Below are 16745 nucleotides of genomic sequence, written 5' to 3' on the forward strand. Positions count from 1 at the left end.
CCCCGCCGCCCAGATGCCAGTCCCGCCCGTACTTCCTCATTAGTTGTTCTACTTCTCTATCTCAGACCCTACACCCCCATTCAGTCCTCATTGATTCCCCGATCATCCCGCCTTCTACACCGCCCACTCTCGGGCATTCCTATTGGCTGTGTGGTTCTCCGGCACTCGATTCACCGGTTACGTCACCGATGCGCGGCTCCCCATTGGCTGGCTGATACACCTGTCTTCATCTAGCTGCCTGCCCCCGCTCAGGCCTTTCCATTGGCTGCTAGCCCCTTCAGGCCCTGCCCCCGCCGGTACCGCCGCCGGTGCCGTCGGTGCCGCCGCCGCCGCCGATATGGCGCGTACGGCCCCTGTGGAGCCCCCGCTGCGGCCTCCTGCGCCCCCCTCGCCGGCCGCGGGCGAGCCCCGCACCTCTGTCGAGGCAGCGGTGGCCCCGCGGAGGGTGCTGTTCGCCGATGAGGCCCTGGGGTTGCCGCTGGCGCAGCTGCGCCGCTACCGGCCGTGGGGCGGGCCTGGGGCGGGCAAGATGGCGGCGGTGGCCGGGCAAGATGGCGATGGCGGAGGGGTTGACGAGGACGACGATGGCGAGGATGGGGATGAAGGGGAGGAGGAAGAGGAGGCTTGCCCCGAGCTCTCACCGCTGTGCCCCGTCCCCGCTGGCGGGGGTTTTTACTTGGTGCCCACATTTTCGCTGCCGCCCGCACCGGGCCGTCTGGAGCGCTTGGGGCGCGTCATGGTGGAGCTGGAGGCGCTGCTGCCGCCTCCCGGAGCGGTCCCCGGGGTTGCCGGGGTGTGGGTGCCGGGGGGGCGCCCACCTGTGCTGCGCGGGTTGGTGCGCGTGCTGAACCGCTCCTTCGAGAAGGCGGTGCACGTGCGGGCCTCACACGACGGCTGGGCATCCTTCTGCGACCACCCAGCGCGCTACGTCCCGCGCAGCCCGCCGGGGCCAGGAGCGGGAGGACCAGGAACAGGAGATCCCATCCTGGATTCGGGCCTTGGCCTGGTCTCTGGCCAGGTGTCTGCATCCTCGCCCGACGATGGTGGCAGCACCGACCGCTTTGCCTTCCAGCTGCCCTTTGCTGAGGGTGCGGGTGATGGGGCGCGCCTGGACTTCGTGGTGCGCTATGAGACGCCCGAGGGCACTTTCTGGGCCAACAACCACGGCCGCAACTACACAGTCCTGCTCCGGATCGCACCCGCTCCCACACCCTCTGATGCTGAAGGGCTGCCCCAGCAGCAGCAGCTGCCGCAGCTGGAGCCACAGCCCGAGTCCCAGGGTCCCGTGGAGGCTGAGGTCAGGCAGCTGAAGAGCTGCATGAAGCCCGTGAGGCGCAGGTAATGTCTGCCAGCGCCACCTCCGCCAACTCAGGGCTGTGTCCAGGATGGCAGACAAACATCCTGACCCAGGAACCCCTTGGTCCTGCTCTCCAGGACAGGGAGGAGGGCACATTCAGCCAGTCAGTCAAAGAGTGATGAGAGGCCATACATGTGCTAGGCTCTGTATTACTGGGGTTTTATTCATTCATTTATTGAATTCCACTGTAAATCCCTGAACAAGACATCTTTCCTGACCTCAAGGATCTTACAGGTTCCTATGGGAGACAGTTGGGGAAAAAAAGCAGATAAGAAATACAGGGATAAGGTTAACTGCTGAGAGGAAGGTAAAATTGAGTAAGGGGAGAAAGTTTGGGAGGGAATATCTATCTTAGGGTATTCATGGAGGGCTTTTGAGGAGGTGAGTCCTGTATGATGTTAAGAATTATCCACAGATGTGGAGGAAGAGAGTTTGTAGAAAAGGAAAGGGAGGAGGACTTTTCTGAGGAGGTGCCATTTAAACTGAGTCCTGAATGATGAAGAGCACTTATGCACACATGGGAGCAAGGATGTTATAGGCAGAACAGCAAGTGCAAAGGTCCTGAGGTGGGAATGAGCTTGGTGTGAATGGTAGGCCGTGCGATGGAATGTAGAGAACTGCTGAGACATGGTAGTGTGGATGAGGGACCTTGCTAGTTACTGGGGCAGGGAATCTGACCCCGATTTGACAGCGTGAAACCAGGGCTCCAGAGAGAGAAATGTGATGGTGCCTGACATTTCAATTCGGCCATGACTAACCTTGAAGCCTGTGCACCCTCTTCACTGTTATGCTCTAATCTAGTCTGAGGCTTCTTGATGAGATGAGTGGTTGAGCCCATCCTCGAAATGTGAGGCATTGGTTATGGCAGAGGCAGAATCAGATGGGCCTGGACTTGAAGCTCTTGTCCTTTGGTTTTGCCATGCCACCTGGTAAAAAGAGCCAGTTAACCCCAAAAGGTTCTGAGACAAGATTCTAGGTATTCTCTATCAAGCTTTGAGTTCAAGTTATACCAGATAGGCCTGATTCTTTTGGGAGTCAACTAAGTCTAGTCTGGGATAAGTAGATTCATGCATGTGTGGGAAATACATACATTTCGCTGGTAATAGGAGGACTGGAAATGGGAGTGGGAAAGTGCTTTTTGGACCTTGTATATACTTGCTCAGTAGCCTCTGGCTGCACGATGTTTGTGGTCCTGGCAAGGCATTGGGCTGTGAGTTGTTCAGGACGATCTAGCTCAGTTGGTCAGCAGATGTGCCTGGGTACTTGAGCAAGCAGGCAAGCACCCCCTTACCAACCTGTGAGACCCATAGTAACCTGGAGCTTAGTCTAAGGGGGTAAGCAGCATGGCTTTCCTTACAGCGTTAATTAAGAGTATAGATTCTGGATCTATAGTACTTGGGTTCAAATCCCAGATATGCCCTCTATATTGGCCTTGTAACTTTGGCCAACTGCATTGTGTCTCAGTACCCTCATCTGTAAAACAAATAATTATATCTTCTTCACAGGAGATGAGTAAAAGAACCTAGCTTGGCTCATAGTAGTGCCATATAGGGGTGAGCTAGTGTCAGTACTTAATCACACATACAGTTCCTTGGATTCTCCTCCCAAACTCTGCTCTGCCTGTCACCAGCTGTGTGTCCTTGCCTCAGTATTCTCACCTGCTAAAGGAGAATGACAGTCACTTTGGCTGGATTGGACGCAGCAAGCATTGGCAAGGTAACTGAAGCTTGATGGTAGCTGCAAAAGATAACAGTGGCCAGCATGTACTAATATCTGCTAAGAGCTTCAAGTCCGTTCTCTCGTGTCCTGCTGCTGTGCATGCTGTGTGCTGTAGGTACTATGGCTATGCCCGTGTAATAGAGGGGGAAAGAGGTAGGTCAGAGAGGTAAGTCAGTTTGTTTAGTTTTACTCAGCTCGTGAGTGATGGGACCAGGGGCAAATTTTTTTTAAATGGTTCCTTTTGAAGGCCTGGTAGGATTCAGGGCAAATTGTGCATTTTGCTCCTGGTGTTCTTGGCATGTTATGCTTTGCTCTTCTGGGTTTTTTTGTTTGTTTGTTTTTCTTTATTGAGGGATAGCTACATAAAGTGTACTGATTTTAAGTGTAGGGCTCAGTGGATTTTTACATATCTTTGTCCTTGTGTGACCACCACCCAGATCCAAGATATTGAGCTGTTCCAGTGTCCCAGGATTACCTTTTCTCAAGTCGTCATCCCAGCTGGGTGTTGTGGAATTTCTGTCTGTAAGACGAAACAGTTTGGTAATGGACTTTGGTCATTTTAGAGTGTGAAAAGAAGGGAACAGAGAAATCAAAAGCTCGCAGGGCCAAGGTGGGTGGAGAGGGTGTTTTTCTTTTAAAATACATGGGTGGTTTTAAGGAGAAATTGAAACAGCCCGTTCAGACAATTGTTTTGGTATCTGGCCCCAGGTCTGTGGTTCCTAACATGACTTGTGATATTATTTTAAGTGGGCAGATGGCTTTTTGATAGCTTCTTTATCTTTTGATCTCAGCTCTTGCAAAGGGAGGTTGGTGCTCATTGCAAGATCAGCGATAAGATTTTCTTTGTAGGTCGGTGGCTTTCTTGGTGAGTACATTTCAACTTATTATTGTTTTAAAACCTGTGTGCTGCCAATGAGTTGGAGCGCTGTTGAAGAACAGCTTCCCCCTGAGACTCAGTCCTCTTGGAAATGGTGGAGGATCTCAGAAGATAGCCTTAACCTGCTGGAGTCCTGGCACAGAGGTCTTCCCATTCAGGAAGTGATGGCTGTAGGCCCACTGTGCACCAGGTGCAGCCACAGGGAAACACGGGAGAAGTTGATGGTAGCCATCGGGATACAGCTCAGAAACTGAAATGGCTGCATTCCCTGAGTTGCTTGACCAGGCTTTTGATAACCCTTGGCTTAGAGATGATCCATCAGCAAGCATTTATTGAGGGCCTACTATGTGCTGGGCACAATCCTAGGTTCATACAAGGGTAAAGATGCAGACTGGCACCTAGGTGTCAGAGGGCTTGTGGTGGAACTGGGTGGAAAGGGACAGGTACAGAGGGCTTGTCATTTGAGACCTGGAAGATGTCTAGGCACTTGGCTGTTTGCATGCAAAGTGTCATCTAATCCTTTCAACATTCTGGTGTGAGATAGACTGGTTTATCTCTTTTTTTCCTCAGCAAACTGAAGTTCCCCAAGTCCAAAGTACCAGGGTCGGTATGGGGGGGAGCCCTCCTGGTCTGCCTTGGTTTAGCACCCTTAGGAGGTATCCTATTCTTAAAAACAAAGACCAAGAAAGCCTCAGCATGTCTTTCAGGCACCTCCTTCCCTCTCGCCCAGTCTGTCTTCTGGCTGCTAGTCTCATCTCATGCTTCCTTCTTCCTTCTGAGCTCCTATCAGCATGATCTTTCCAAGGATCCTTGCCCCTTCCTGCATCAGGGCCTTTGCCCATGCTACTTTCGTCACCAGGAGTATTGGTCCTGTGCCCATTGAAGTCTCCTTGTTTTGATCCTTCAGTTCTAAGAGTGCTTCTTCTGGGAAGCCTGTTCATTCTGACGTCCTCAGGCTGGGGTTTTTTCACAGCACCCATCAGCCAAGCAGACAAGCCCTGTTAGAGGATGTTGTGTAGTAGAGCAGATGGGCATCATCACAAATTCAGGATTATTTTCCACCCTGCCCAGCAGTCCTATTTTTATGATCCATTCTTGTCTCTTCCATGATGTGTTTCTTTCAAATGTTCTTTACCTTCAGACTTCCTGCTTCAAAAAAATACCCCCCCAAAAAACACAAAAAACGAATAGAAGCCATAAGAGTGGAACTCCCCACAACTTGCAAACCCCATGCCTTCAAACTGATTTCTCTCCTTTGTGTTACAGGGTAGGAGGGAGCTTTTTCTTCCCTCAGGCCAATTCCTCCACTCGTGTTCTAGGTTCCATTCTCTTCCATTTCCTCCAAAACCTGACATAATCAGTTTCTATTTCTTTCCTAGCAGCTTTTCACTGCTCTCCTCACCTGATCCTCTATTGGCCTTTATACATGCCAGCATCTCTAATGCCTTAAAAATCTGTGCTTTGATCCCACCTCTGTCCATACTTCTGGCCAACACCTAATCATCCTCTCCTTCATTTCCGACCCCCCTCTAAAGAGTTGCCTACACTTGCTTTTCCATTTACTTCAGCCCACTGCACCTCATATTTCATAGGCAGGTTTTTGGTTTTCTTGTTGAAGTGGCTGAGCACTCCTATTTAAAATGCTTTATTCCCTTGCTTTGGGACCACACTCTGCTGCTTTTCCTCTTAACTCCAGGTCCTCCTCTTTCTCCTGGCCTTTTCTTTTAGCCTCATATATTCAAACTCAATGTCTCCACTTGGCTGATGTTACAAAGATGCCTCAAACTCCTCTTGTTCAAGATTGAATCCATTACTTCCTGCAAAGTGTTCTGAACAGCTTCTCACTCCCCTACCCCTCCCTTGCTTATTTTCCTTCTAAGCATCCTAAGCTCTGCCTGATCTGTAGTGTGGGCCAGGGCCACCTTGTTCTAGGACATTCTTTTCTTTTCAGAAGGCACTGACCTCAGTTTGTAGTTAGACCTTCATTAGGGGATTATTGGATGACCCTCTCTGCCCTGCTAGACTGTAAGCTCCGTGAGGGGTAGGGACATGGTCTGCTTTTATTCACCTCTGTATTCTTGCAGGGTCTGCCATGGTGCCTGGCACTTAACAGGTACTCAATAAATGTTTGTTGAAAGAATGAGTGTGAGTATTTTTTTTATGTCTTCCTTTACAGTAAATTATAAGCTTCCTAGTCTGATTTGTTCACCATTGTGTCTCCAGGACCTGTCACTGGGCGGATGCACTGTAAGGCCTCAATGATTTTTTAGGTGCACCTGTACTGAATGGATGGGAACCCAACCTACTTACCAAGTTGGTAGTCTTAGGGGAAACCAGAATAATCAAAGTCAAAACAGGATGGGCCAGGGGTGATCTTTAGTTGTCTGGAGAGTGAGGACTTAGTAAAAGTGATCCTCTTTTATTCCACAGAAAACTAGTAGGGCAACATGGTTAAGGGTGTGCAACCGAGGCCACATGTATGAAAGTGGCAGAGCTAGGTTCTGTGCTGGGGCAGTCCTGCTCTAGTGGCCCAGTTTTTAACTGCTGTATCAGGTTAGGTGATGTGTATTACCAGCTGGGCAATGCTGGGCAAGTTACTTTCCTTTTCAGAGCCTCAGTTTCCCTCAGTGGGAAAGTGGAGGGGATTACTGTTGAGCACTTCATAGGCAATTTTCCTGTATTTCCTCAGTCTAGCTCTCTGAGGTAGGTATTACTATTATTCCCTCTTTGCAGATGAAGAAACTGAGACATAGAGAGTTTTAAGTCACACAGCTGGTAGATGGCAGAGCCAAGTTTATTCAAAATTACATGTCATGACCCTTGGTTAAGATGTGAAATTAATTTACTGGATTCCAACAAACAATCAATAGCATAGGGAATAATCAGTGCATCACAACGTGGTAAAGGTAAGTTTCTCAGTTAAGTATGAATATATGTTCACACATGCATGGGGTATGCTGGATTATGATGTACAATGTATTTAACTTTGGGTCATGGTCAAATGAATGAAGTTACCACTGTAAAAGAATCTCATGGCACAATAAACTCTCTTCCTTCCACCCTGCTTGATTGTCCCTAAGTCCCAGATTGACACTGACACAGACTAGCTGGGAAAGACAGAGCAATGCCCCATATAACTTGGTGGCTTTCACAGGCACCTTCAAATGCTGTGCTTTTCAGAAAGCAGATGGCTCAGGGTAACTGGGATTCCAAGTATCAAAGGGCAGGTTTCTGAATTCTGAAGCCACCTGTCTCCCCCGCCCCCATAGTCAGCCTTATCTTCAGGTTGACTGCACGAGAGCTGGGGTCTGCTGACTTTCCCGTTGGGTTTTATTGTGTGACCCACTTTGGGCTGGCCAAGTTCTTTGAAAACATGAGTGTTGGGGGTGCTCACAGAGGACATGGGCGGTGGTGATGGCAGTGATGGGAGTGCTCTGAAAGTCTGCTTTGCTCTTTTCCCATGGGGGTTGACAGCCCTCGCTCACTTACTCTGAGTGGATGGAGATTTACTTTTTTCTGTTTTGGCTGGCCTAGGCTGGGGCTGATGGCGCTTCTTTCTGAAATCTTACCCCCTGGTTTCTCTGGGTGTCACCTGAGGTCAGTGACCATTGAATTTCCTGACAGCAGGAAGAATTTTCATGCCCAGGTGACTGGCATGCAGGCCCCTTCTAGGCTATAATCTTGATTAGTTCTCAGGAGCGACTAAAGGATTTGTGTCCAAAATGTCCCTAGGCCTATGTGTTCCAGCCCACTATTGCCCATTGCCCTTGAGGAGATAACCATGTGGCATTTGTGAGGCTGGAGCCAAAAGAGCAGGTTTCCTTCTCAAAAATTAGTAAGCACACTGGGGTACAGTTTTGTTCTTAATGTTTTCCCCTCTCCATTTTTCTAAGAACACTTCTTCTCTGTTACTGATGAGTGAGTCAGTATACGTTGGTACTCCATTTCTCTCACCATCCTCCTTTTGATTAAAGTCATAGTTGCCCTTGAATGTTTACTATGAAAGAGAGTTAAGGATATTTAAGTTTTCCTTTTTTTTAAGTTCAGAGTTTCAAACACTGTCTTCAAAATGAAGCCCTCTTTGGGTACTCTCAGTGTGGTGTACAGTTAGTGAATGTAGAGGCATGGTTTCTTGAGCCTCACTTTTTATATTTGTAGAAAGGGAAGGGTATTGCTTTGAAAGATAGATGTGAAGGTTTTCAAATGATTTGATGTATCAATGAAAATGGCCCTTGGGGGAGGAGGTGAACAATGGGTGCTTTTGCCTCTTGTTTTCATCTCTGACTTGAGAGTTAGAGAGTGACCTGTGTATTTTTGCCGACTTCATGGATCTTGGGGCTGGCTGAATTGCTTGACCTGATATTTGGATGTTGCCCCTCTTCTCACCCTCCTTGGCTATGGAAGAGATACTTTGGGGGCCGAAGGATTTGTTTTGTGTTTGTTTTACTTCTTTCTCCTTTCTTAACCGAACTGTGGAGTTCTTTTCTTGCTGATCGGCTCTGTCTTGAATCCCCACCCCCTTCTCTTTCATATACATCTAGGACACTGCAGTGGCTTTTAAAAGCCTGGTTGTCAAGTATATCAGTTCTGGGCCAGATGGCAGGGGACACATTGCATAGTCCTGCCCCTGGGAGGGAGGGCTGCCTTTCTGTCTCTTTGTGGGTCTTCTTGAAGAGCTTTGCTGTAGAAGATCTAGGAAGATGACATTTTTTTTTAAATAAAAGACTTCACCAGCAAAGAAGTTTGCAGAAGTGTTGGGCCAAAAATCTGAAGATCTGTATTTTAGAGCCACTGAGGGGACTGGTGCAGTACAAATCTGGTTTGCTTTGAAATCTTTCTCATCCACGATTGGCAGGAGTTGATGGCTGGGCTTCTGCTGTCACCCACTCCAGGTCCTGTAGTATTGTCAACCAAAGACCTCTCTCTGGTGGGGCAAATGAGCCCTGGTTCATGGTGAAAGACATGGTTTCTTCCAGAGCTTCAAGACTCTAGATCCAAGTACACAGTTCAAGTTTCTTCCCCAAGGGTGCTAATAAAAAGCAATTTTTGCAGCTGCTTCTGTGTCTGGTGGTTTCTTAGCCACATGTCCCATGAAGACAGGGAAGCTGGGAATGAATATGTGGGCAAAAAGCAGGTCTAAAGAAAAACTTGAAGTAGGAGGCAGGGATCTTGTCTATTATTGCTGTCTCCCTCGATCTGCTCCTGGAAAGGAATGGAGATGGGGTTGGAGTGTGAGACCTCAGTCTCCCTCATCCAAGTAGCAGCAGTTTGTTGGTTGAGAGCAGACTTTGAAGGAAGGCTTGGGTTTTGATCCTTGCTGCTGACCTTGAGCCATTTAATTAGCTTCCATTTCATCATTCTTAAGATGATAATAATGCTGCCGACTTGGGCCCTGACTGGTATGGCTCAGTTGGTTGGGTGTCATTCCACAAAGCAAAAGGTCACAAGTTCGATTCCTGATTGGGGTGCTTGCCTAGGTTGTGGGTTTGGTCCCCCTTTGGGGAATGTGGGCAAGGCAACTGATTGATTTTTTTCACTCCCTCTCTTCCTCCCTCCCCCTCTCTATAAAAATAAATAAATAAAATCTTTAAAAAAACACTGCCTACTTCAGAGGATTAAAAGTGCCTATCTCAGGGTTGCTGTGAGGATTTAATTAATAGTGTGTGTGGAACACTTAGCACTGTGCCTAACACCATAGTAACTACTGTGATATTCTGTTTCTGTAAAGGTAATTGTGATTACGTGTTTTCAAAAAAATTGCAACCATTTTCAGAAATGTCAACATCATCAAGTTACCTGAACTCACGTCAGATCTCTGCACATTTCAGCTAATGTTTCCCTCACTGCCTTAATCTCTAAGCACTTGATACTCATTGGTGAGAATCAGAACAGTGATTTCCCCATGATCCTCGGGACTGCATCCCTGGCAGGGACTGCTGAAATACACTTGGCTTATGCCACTCAGACTTTGGGGTTTGATTTGCCTGGTGAAGGAGGATCAAGACCAACAAATATCTACGGGTGATTCAGCTTCTCATCTGTGCCAGGCACTGGTGTCTGGCTTGGTGTCCTCATTTCTCTTGACTGCCCTGTGCTTGGTGTGCTCATCCTGGATCCCCTGTGCTCTGTTTTAAGGTGAGGGGGTGAGGCTCAGGGAGGTTAGGTGCCTTGCCAGGCGATGGGTGGAGGGTTGGTAATGGGACCCAGGACTCTATGACCCTGGGTTACTTCCTTTTCTGCTGACCTCTGTCTCATTCTCCAGGCACTTACTCCCTTTTGCTGCTTCTTGAGCCCCACGGTCCTCATCTGCCCTTTTTTGGAAAAGATGGGTTCCTCCATAGCCAGGAAGATACCCTAAAGAAATAATCCAAGTTGTCCATAAAGCTATATCCAATGATTTCTGCTGAAGCCTGCTTTCTGAGAGTGAAGCGGAGGAAACAACCTAGCTGCTCAGTAGGATGGGGATGGTTACTTACCTTATGGCGAGTCTATATAACAGGAGTAAGAAGCAGCCATTTCAAATGTTTACAGAAGTATATAATGGTGCTTGTTACTGTTAAATGGACAAAACCATCTGTGAAATTATATCTGCAGAATCTAAACGCTTTCATAGAATGTCTGGAATGAAAATTTCCAAAATGGTAATGGTGGTTGCCTCTGGCTAATGTCACTTTTTATTGCTTTATGCTTTCCTGTATTTTGTAAATTTTTTTACAATGCGCATGTAGGACTTTTATAATACAGAAAGAAGGAGGTAGCGGAAGAGAAAACAGCAGATGTCAGGCTCAGAAGTTGCTGGTGGATGGAAGAACTGGCTTCTCAGGGTGTCAGATCTATGCATTCTCTCCTCTGCCCCACAGGCCTAACGAGGAAGAGCTGAGGATGAAGAACATGGATGATAATACCCCTCCTGTGGGTAAGCAATTGGCAGGTGGTAGGAGTTTAGCTTATATTTACCATTTCTTCCTCCCCCTTTCCTTTCTATACAAATTAAGAGGCACCTCTGCCTTAGACTGTCACAGAAGGCTTCAGAGGCAAAACTGCCTATTGGTTAGAACAACTTTTCTTTCTTTTTTTTTAAGACTTTATTTATTTTATTTTTAGACAGAGGGGATGGGAAGGAGAAAGAGGGAGAGAAACATCAATGTGTGGTTGCCTCTTTTTAAAAAAGATTTTATTTATTTATTTTTAGAGAGAGGGGAAGGGTGGAAGAGAGAGAGAAACATCAATGTGTGGTTGCCTCTTGTGCGCCCCCTACTGGGGGCCTGGCTTGCCATCCAGGCATATGCCCTGACTGGGAACCAAACCGGCAACCCTGTGGTTTGCAGGTCAGCACTCGATCCACTGAGCCATACCAGCCAGGGCTAGAACAAATTTTCTTAAGCAAACCAGACCTGCTTGTATACCTGCCTTACCCCAATTCTGCCCTTCTCTTCTCTCCAGCAGAGCATCCTGATGTCCAGGAGTCAGCGGGTCCCCTGGTGGCCCCCACCCCTCTCCGTCCATGGCCACAGATGACAATTCAGGTAAGCAGGACCTGGCAGCCTCTGTATTAAGATCCTGATGGGAGGCTGGTTGGTGGGTGCTGACTTGCTCTGGGTCCACCCTAAGTTGGAGGGAGATCCCCTAAATCAGAACTTTAAGGTGGAAGTATAGAATGCAGTTATTTACCTGGGCTTATCCTAATGTCATTTCCAAATATGTATTGAATGCTTGCTCTGAACAAAGTACTGTTAGGGATGCTAGGAATATAGTAGCAGCTAAAAATGCTATCATCAAGAGACTTCCTTACATTTCAGTGGAGAGAGCCATAACATAACAGAAAGCAGAAAAATACATGGTGTTTTAGATGATGATGACTGCTAAAGAAAAAAAGGGAGAGGGAGGAGGAGAGGGAGTGGGAGAGAACGTGGAGGGTATGTATGTGACAAGTTTGCAATTTTAGATTTTAGAGTGGTCAGGGAAGGCCTTAGTGGTAAGTGAGATTTGAGCAAAGATCTGAAGAAAGTGAGAGAGTAAGCCATGTAGATAACTAGGGTAAGAACATCCCATGCAAGTGCAAAGTCCTGGAGCAATGCCATGGCTAATATGTGTGAGGAACAGCAAGGAGCAATGAGTGAGAGGGAGCAGGAGGAAGTGAGGTTGGAAAGATGACAGGGACCGATTGTATAGGGCCTCATGGACCATGGAGAAGACTTCTGTTTCTACTCTGAGTGTCAAGGGAGTCACGAGGGGGTCATGAGCTGGGAAGGGCCATAATTTGATTTAGGATTTAACAGACTCCCTCTGGCTGCTGTGAGGGAAATAGACTGTAGAAAAAATCCAGACCTTATCCAGTCCATAAATGCTTCTGTTTGTGTCTCATACAATTAATAAGTCTTAAAAAACAGTGCCATCATCACACTTCAGAAAATTAACAGTGATTCCTTAGCACCATCAAATATTTGCTCAGTGTTCAAATTCCTTATCTCATAAGTCTTTTAGGACCCAAACAATGTCAACACATTGCATTTGGTTGATAGATCATTTTAGATTTTTAAATCTCCCTCACTTGCAATTTGCTTATTCAAGAAAGCTTGTTTGTTCTGTTGAATTTTTCACAGTCTGCATTTGGCTGATTGCATCCATGTGGAAACACATTTCTTACTTAAATTTTTATTAATTAATTCAGTTTAATTATTCTGATCTATTATTACATTTAATTTATTAAGGTATTTTATTAAATTAATAGGTATAATCTATTTAAATAAATTATATAATCTATTTATTAATTTAAATAGCATTGATTCTGTTCATTCTCTTATCTCCACTTTATTAGTTGCAATCCTTCTCTAAAGAAAAACTTTCTCACATCAATTGTCTGGCTGCCTTGAAGTGTGTACCTTGAAGGTACATAGTCTGTATAGAAAAAGATATATAAATACTTAATTTTCCCTTTTTGTTTATCAGTTTGCAGAGTAAATAAAATTCTCCAAAGGTGACCAAATAAAGGATTTTTGGTTTTTGTATGTCATTATTAACCCATGAATTTTAAACATATTTGACGAGTTGCAATCCATTGCCCTTATTTTTTGATGCTTAAGTTGGACTGCCTCTGGCCACTGGAAGCTTATTTGGATCATCTCCAGAGTCCTTTTTACATATACCTGTAACATTATTTGAACACTTCTTCATATTCTGGTATGGCAGTATGTCCCAGACTCATCTGGTACTTTACTTGCTCCAAACTTGGAAACAGCCATTTATTTAAGGAGCCCTGGTTCCTTTTAGTGGAGAATGGTACTTAGATCCGGGTACCAGATGTGCTTGTTGCTGCTAGGTTGGTCATTGTTTCTAGGCCTTGTCAAAAGACAGAGCTAGGGAATAATTTTTTAATTTTTTTTAATTTAAAATTTTTAAAGGTTTTATTTATTTTTTATTTTTTAGAGAGAGGGGAAGGGAGAGAGAAAGAGAGGGAGAGAACCATCAATGTGTGGTTGCCTCTCATATGGCCCCCACTGGGGACCTGACTCACAACCCAGGCATGTGCCCTGACTGGGGATTGAACCAGCGACCCTTTGCTTCAGAGCCCGAGCTCAATCCACTGAGCTACACCAGCCAGGGTAGGGAATAATTTTTTTAAAAGAAAAAATACATAAATTCATGTGGATATTTTAGATATGTTTTGGAAGCCAACCAACAGTATTTACTGACAGTCAGCTTTATGATTTGGAGGAATCCCCCTTTACTTCATCTGATTTTGTTATTTCAATATAGATGACATAGTGTTTGGAATTTAGAGAATTACAGAAGGCTCTTTAAGGAGTTTTGAAAGAAATCTGGAAGCACCTATGGGGCTGGGTGTGGGCTGTTACCGGTTCTCACCACCTATCCTTGTTTCATTCCCTCCTCTACTTCATTTTCTTCCCTTTCTCTCCCCTCCTGCACCCTGCCCCTACCCATGGCTCCAGGTTTCTGAAGTTACAGTGACTGGCAAATCCCCAGAGGAAGGTGACATCCCCGGAAGAAACCCACCTGTGGCTTTCAGAGAGGTTCCCCAGCCACCTGCCATGAGGATTCCTCCCTCCCTTCTCTGTGGCATGGGTGGCTCCCCCAGGGACCAGGCCTCAGGCCCGGATGCAAGTGAGGGGGCAGCTGGGCCTCTCCTGGAATCTAGTCAGCAACAGGTGGAGGCTGCGTGGGAAGTATCAAGTGAGAATGGAGGGGGCCGAAAGGACCCCATGGTAGGGGCTATTATGGATGAGCCCTCTGGGGGTTTGGAGGTCATGAGTGGGTTGGAGGAGCTGCTTGGTGAGGACACCATTGACCAGGAGCTGGAGCAGCTCTATTTGTCCCACCTGAGCCGCCTGCGGGCTGCTGTGGCTGCAGGTGGGGCAGGAAGTAGCGGGGAGGGCTCCACAGATGGAGGGGTGTCCCCCAGCCATCCCCTGGGCATACTCACGGACCGAGACCTGATCTTGAAGTGGCCTGGCCCTGAGCGGGCCCTGAACAGTGCCCTGGCGGAGGAGATCACACTACACTATGCCCGGCTGGGGCGTGGTGTAGAGCTCATCAAGGACACCGAGGACCCTGATGAAGAGGGGGAGGGCGAAGAGGGGGTCTCCATGATACCCTCCAGTCCAGAAGGGGACACCCCCAAGGAATCGCCTCTGGAAATTCTCTCTGGGGCCCATTCCATGGTAGCCACTATGGGAGATGTATGGCTTCCATGGGCAGGGGGCTCCAGATGTGACAACCCTGTGGTTCCAGGTACAGAGGGTCAGTTCACTGGGGCTCTAGAGGAGGGAATGTGCGAGGACACTGACTCTTTGCACATGAATAGGGTGATATCTCGGGTGACAGGGTTCCCGGGAGGGACAGAAGCCGGAATGGAGTTCACCACTGAGGAAGCAGACAGCTTCATTCCTATATCTGGCAAGGAGCCAGCTGTTCCAGCCTTGCAGGGGCAAAATCTCACTCTCCTTGGTACCTCGGAGGCCGAAATCTGTCCTTCCAGCATGGCCAGGCCCCAAGTAAACTCCCAGGATAAAGAGGGTTCAGGCCCAAGCCTTGAGTCCCCAAAGAGGTCTCCTACCCTAACAGTCCCCGCAGAATGTGTGTGTATTTTGCCTCCCCAGCTCTGGGGGCCCTTGACCCAGACTCTGGGGGTCCTGGCTGGCCTGGTGGTGGTCCCTGTGGCTCTGAACAGTGGTATGTCCCTCCTGGTGCTTGCGCTGTGCCTCTCTCTGGCCTGGTTCTCATAGGAGCTGCTTGTGGGACCATTAATAACAAGCATCCCCTCTTGGGTCTGGGGAGGGGTAGTCCCTGTACCACCCCAGAGGGTTCAGATGGCATGTGTGGCCTGTACAGTGAGGGGGTCCTTTGCTTCTGAGAATGCTCAATTGGAGAAAGTCCTCCTTGTCCCTGAGCTCTCCAGTCAGCACAGGGCTCCTGTGGTGATACCAATGGAATGGAACAGGGGATGGGTGGATAATGGGAATGACAACTTTCAGAATGGAACTGGGCATGTCCTCCCTTCTCCCTGCCCCCACCCCCGAGCCTGTATTTATTTTTGTATAATTCTCTGGATGAGGGAGAGTGGTCGTGAGCTGGTCTTGGGGCACAATTACCCAGAGATATATTTATTAACAGCCAACCTGTGCAACCTGCTGGAGCTTTATTTTTAATTTAATTTATATAGAGTACCTATTATTATATGCCACAATAGAGCTCTATGAGAAATGATGTGTCTTGCTGTGCAGTGTTCTGTCAGGAATGAGTGTGCAGGATGATCATATGGGAAGACTATAGTGGGGAGTGGGACATGGGATGTGGTCATGTCTGCTGCTGCTTCAGTATGTCCTTGACTTACCTTGTGGTCTAATACATGTGGTCTAATTGTCTCTGGGGGGCAGGTCCTTTGATCATTTCTACATTCTGTCAAGGAGGGAGGAAGAGTGGTAGCCACATAATGGTTTTATGTCACACGTGGTTGCAATGGTGGATGTGGTCAGCTGTGGATGTGGGATATTGGTTGTGAATCAGCCACAAAGTTTGTTTTATTTAATTTAATTTAATTTATTTATTTTTAGAGAGGGGGAAGGGAAGGAGAAGGAGTGGGAGAGAAACATCAATGTGTGGTTGCCTCTCATGTGTCCCCTACTCGGGACCTGGCCTGCAACCCAGGCATGTGCCCTGACTGGGAATCGAACCAGTGACCCTTTGCTTCACAGGCGCGCGCTCAATCCACTGAACTACACCAGCCAGGTCAGCCACAAAGTTTTGACCTGGAGTTACTTAAAAAAAAAAAAACAGCCTTTTACACCAGCAGGGAGACTCCTCTGTCCCCAGGATTAGGAAGGGCTCAGAAAAGACAGAGAAATGAAAAATTCATACCAGGGTTGCTATCCACAGACACTGCATTTTTAACTCAAAACAGGAGATCCAGAAACTTTGAAAGAAAGGATAGATATATTTACTACATGCCAATTAAAAAATCTGAAATCCTTGGTTTCCAGGACACCATACTCACCTAGTTTTCCTCTTTGCTCACCATTCACACTTCTACAAGAGTTTTTAGCAGCTAATTGGTGCTCAAATACCCATTGAATTAAATAAATTAAGGAACAAATGGATATATGTGAGGAAATATAAAGAGATGATGGTTAGAGAACTTAGTTGGTCATTCAGTGGTTATAAGCTCAATTCAGTTCTGCAACTATTGACTGACCACCTCTGCTCTACTCTTAAGACACGTGAAGGAGCTCACAGTATATGTGGGAGACAGACACAGAGAAAGAATTTCAGTGGATT

The 16745-nt window shown here is 47.2% G+C and overlaps 1 protein-coding gene across 2 annotated transcripts; it reads left to right on the forward strand.

The window, feature by feature from the left end:
• Positions 1 to 297: 297 nt before the first annotated feature.
• On the forward strand, positions 298 to 15677 carry PPP1R3F (protein phosphatase 1 regulatory subunit 3F). Of its 2 annotated transcripts, none has more exons than XM_037062489.1 (4): positions 298 to 1338; positions 10814 to 10869; positions 11397 to 11479; positions 13904 to 15677. In XM_037062489.1, exons 1-4 carry the CDS (start codon positions 338 to 340, stop codon positions 15194 to 15196), a joined length of 2433 nt encoding a protein of 810 aa, XP_036918384.1. In that variant the 5' UTR covers positions 298 to 337; the 3' UTR covers positions 15197 to 15677. The 2 variants fall into 2 exon arrangements, with proteins under 2 accessions (XP_036918384.1, XP_036918385.1); XM_037062490.1 differs by having other exon boundaries at positions 11400 to 11479.
• The last annotated feature ends 1068 nt before the right edge of the window (positions 15678 to 16745 follow it).

The sequence above is a fragment of the Sturnira hondurensis genome, unplaced genomic scaffold (genome assembly GCF_014824575.4).
Source record: "Sturnira hondurensis isolate 20B ecotype Veracruz unplaced genomic scaffold, ASM1482457v3 Scaffold0013994, whole genome shotgun sequence".
NCBI lineage: Eukaryota > Metazoa > Chordata > Mammalia > Chiroptera > Phyllostomidae > Sturnira > Sturnira hondurensis.

Excerpts from the sequence above, each read along its gene's own strand:
- PPP1R3F (XM_037062489.1), top strand. The coding sequence starts at position 338 with ATGGCGCGTACGGCCCCTGTGGAGCCCCCGCTGCGGCCTCCTGCGCCC. Across the intron at positions 1,339-10,813 it reads ATGAAGCCCGTGAGGCGCAG|GCCTAACGAGGAAGAGCTGA; the intron begins GTAATGTCTGCC and ends TCTGCCCCACAG. Across the intron at positions 10,870-11,396 it reads TGATAATACCCCTCCTGTGG|CAGAGCATCCTGATGTCCAG; the intron begins GTAAGCAATTGG and ends TCTTCTCTCCAG.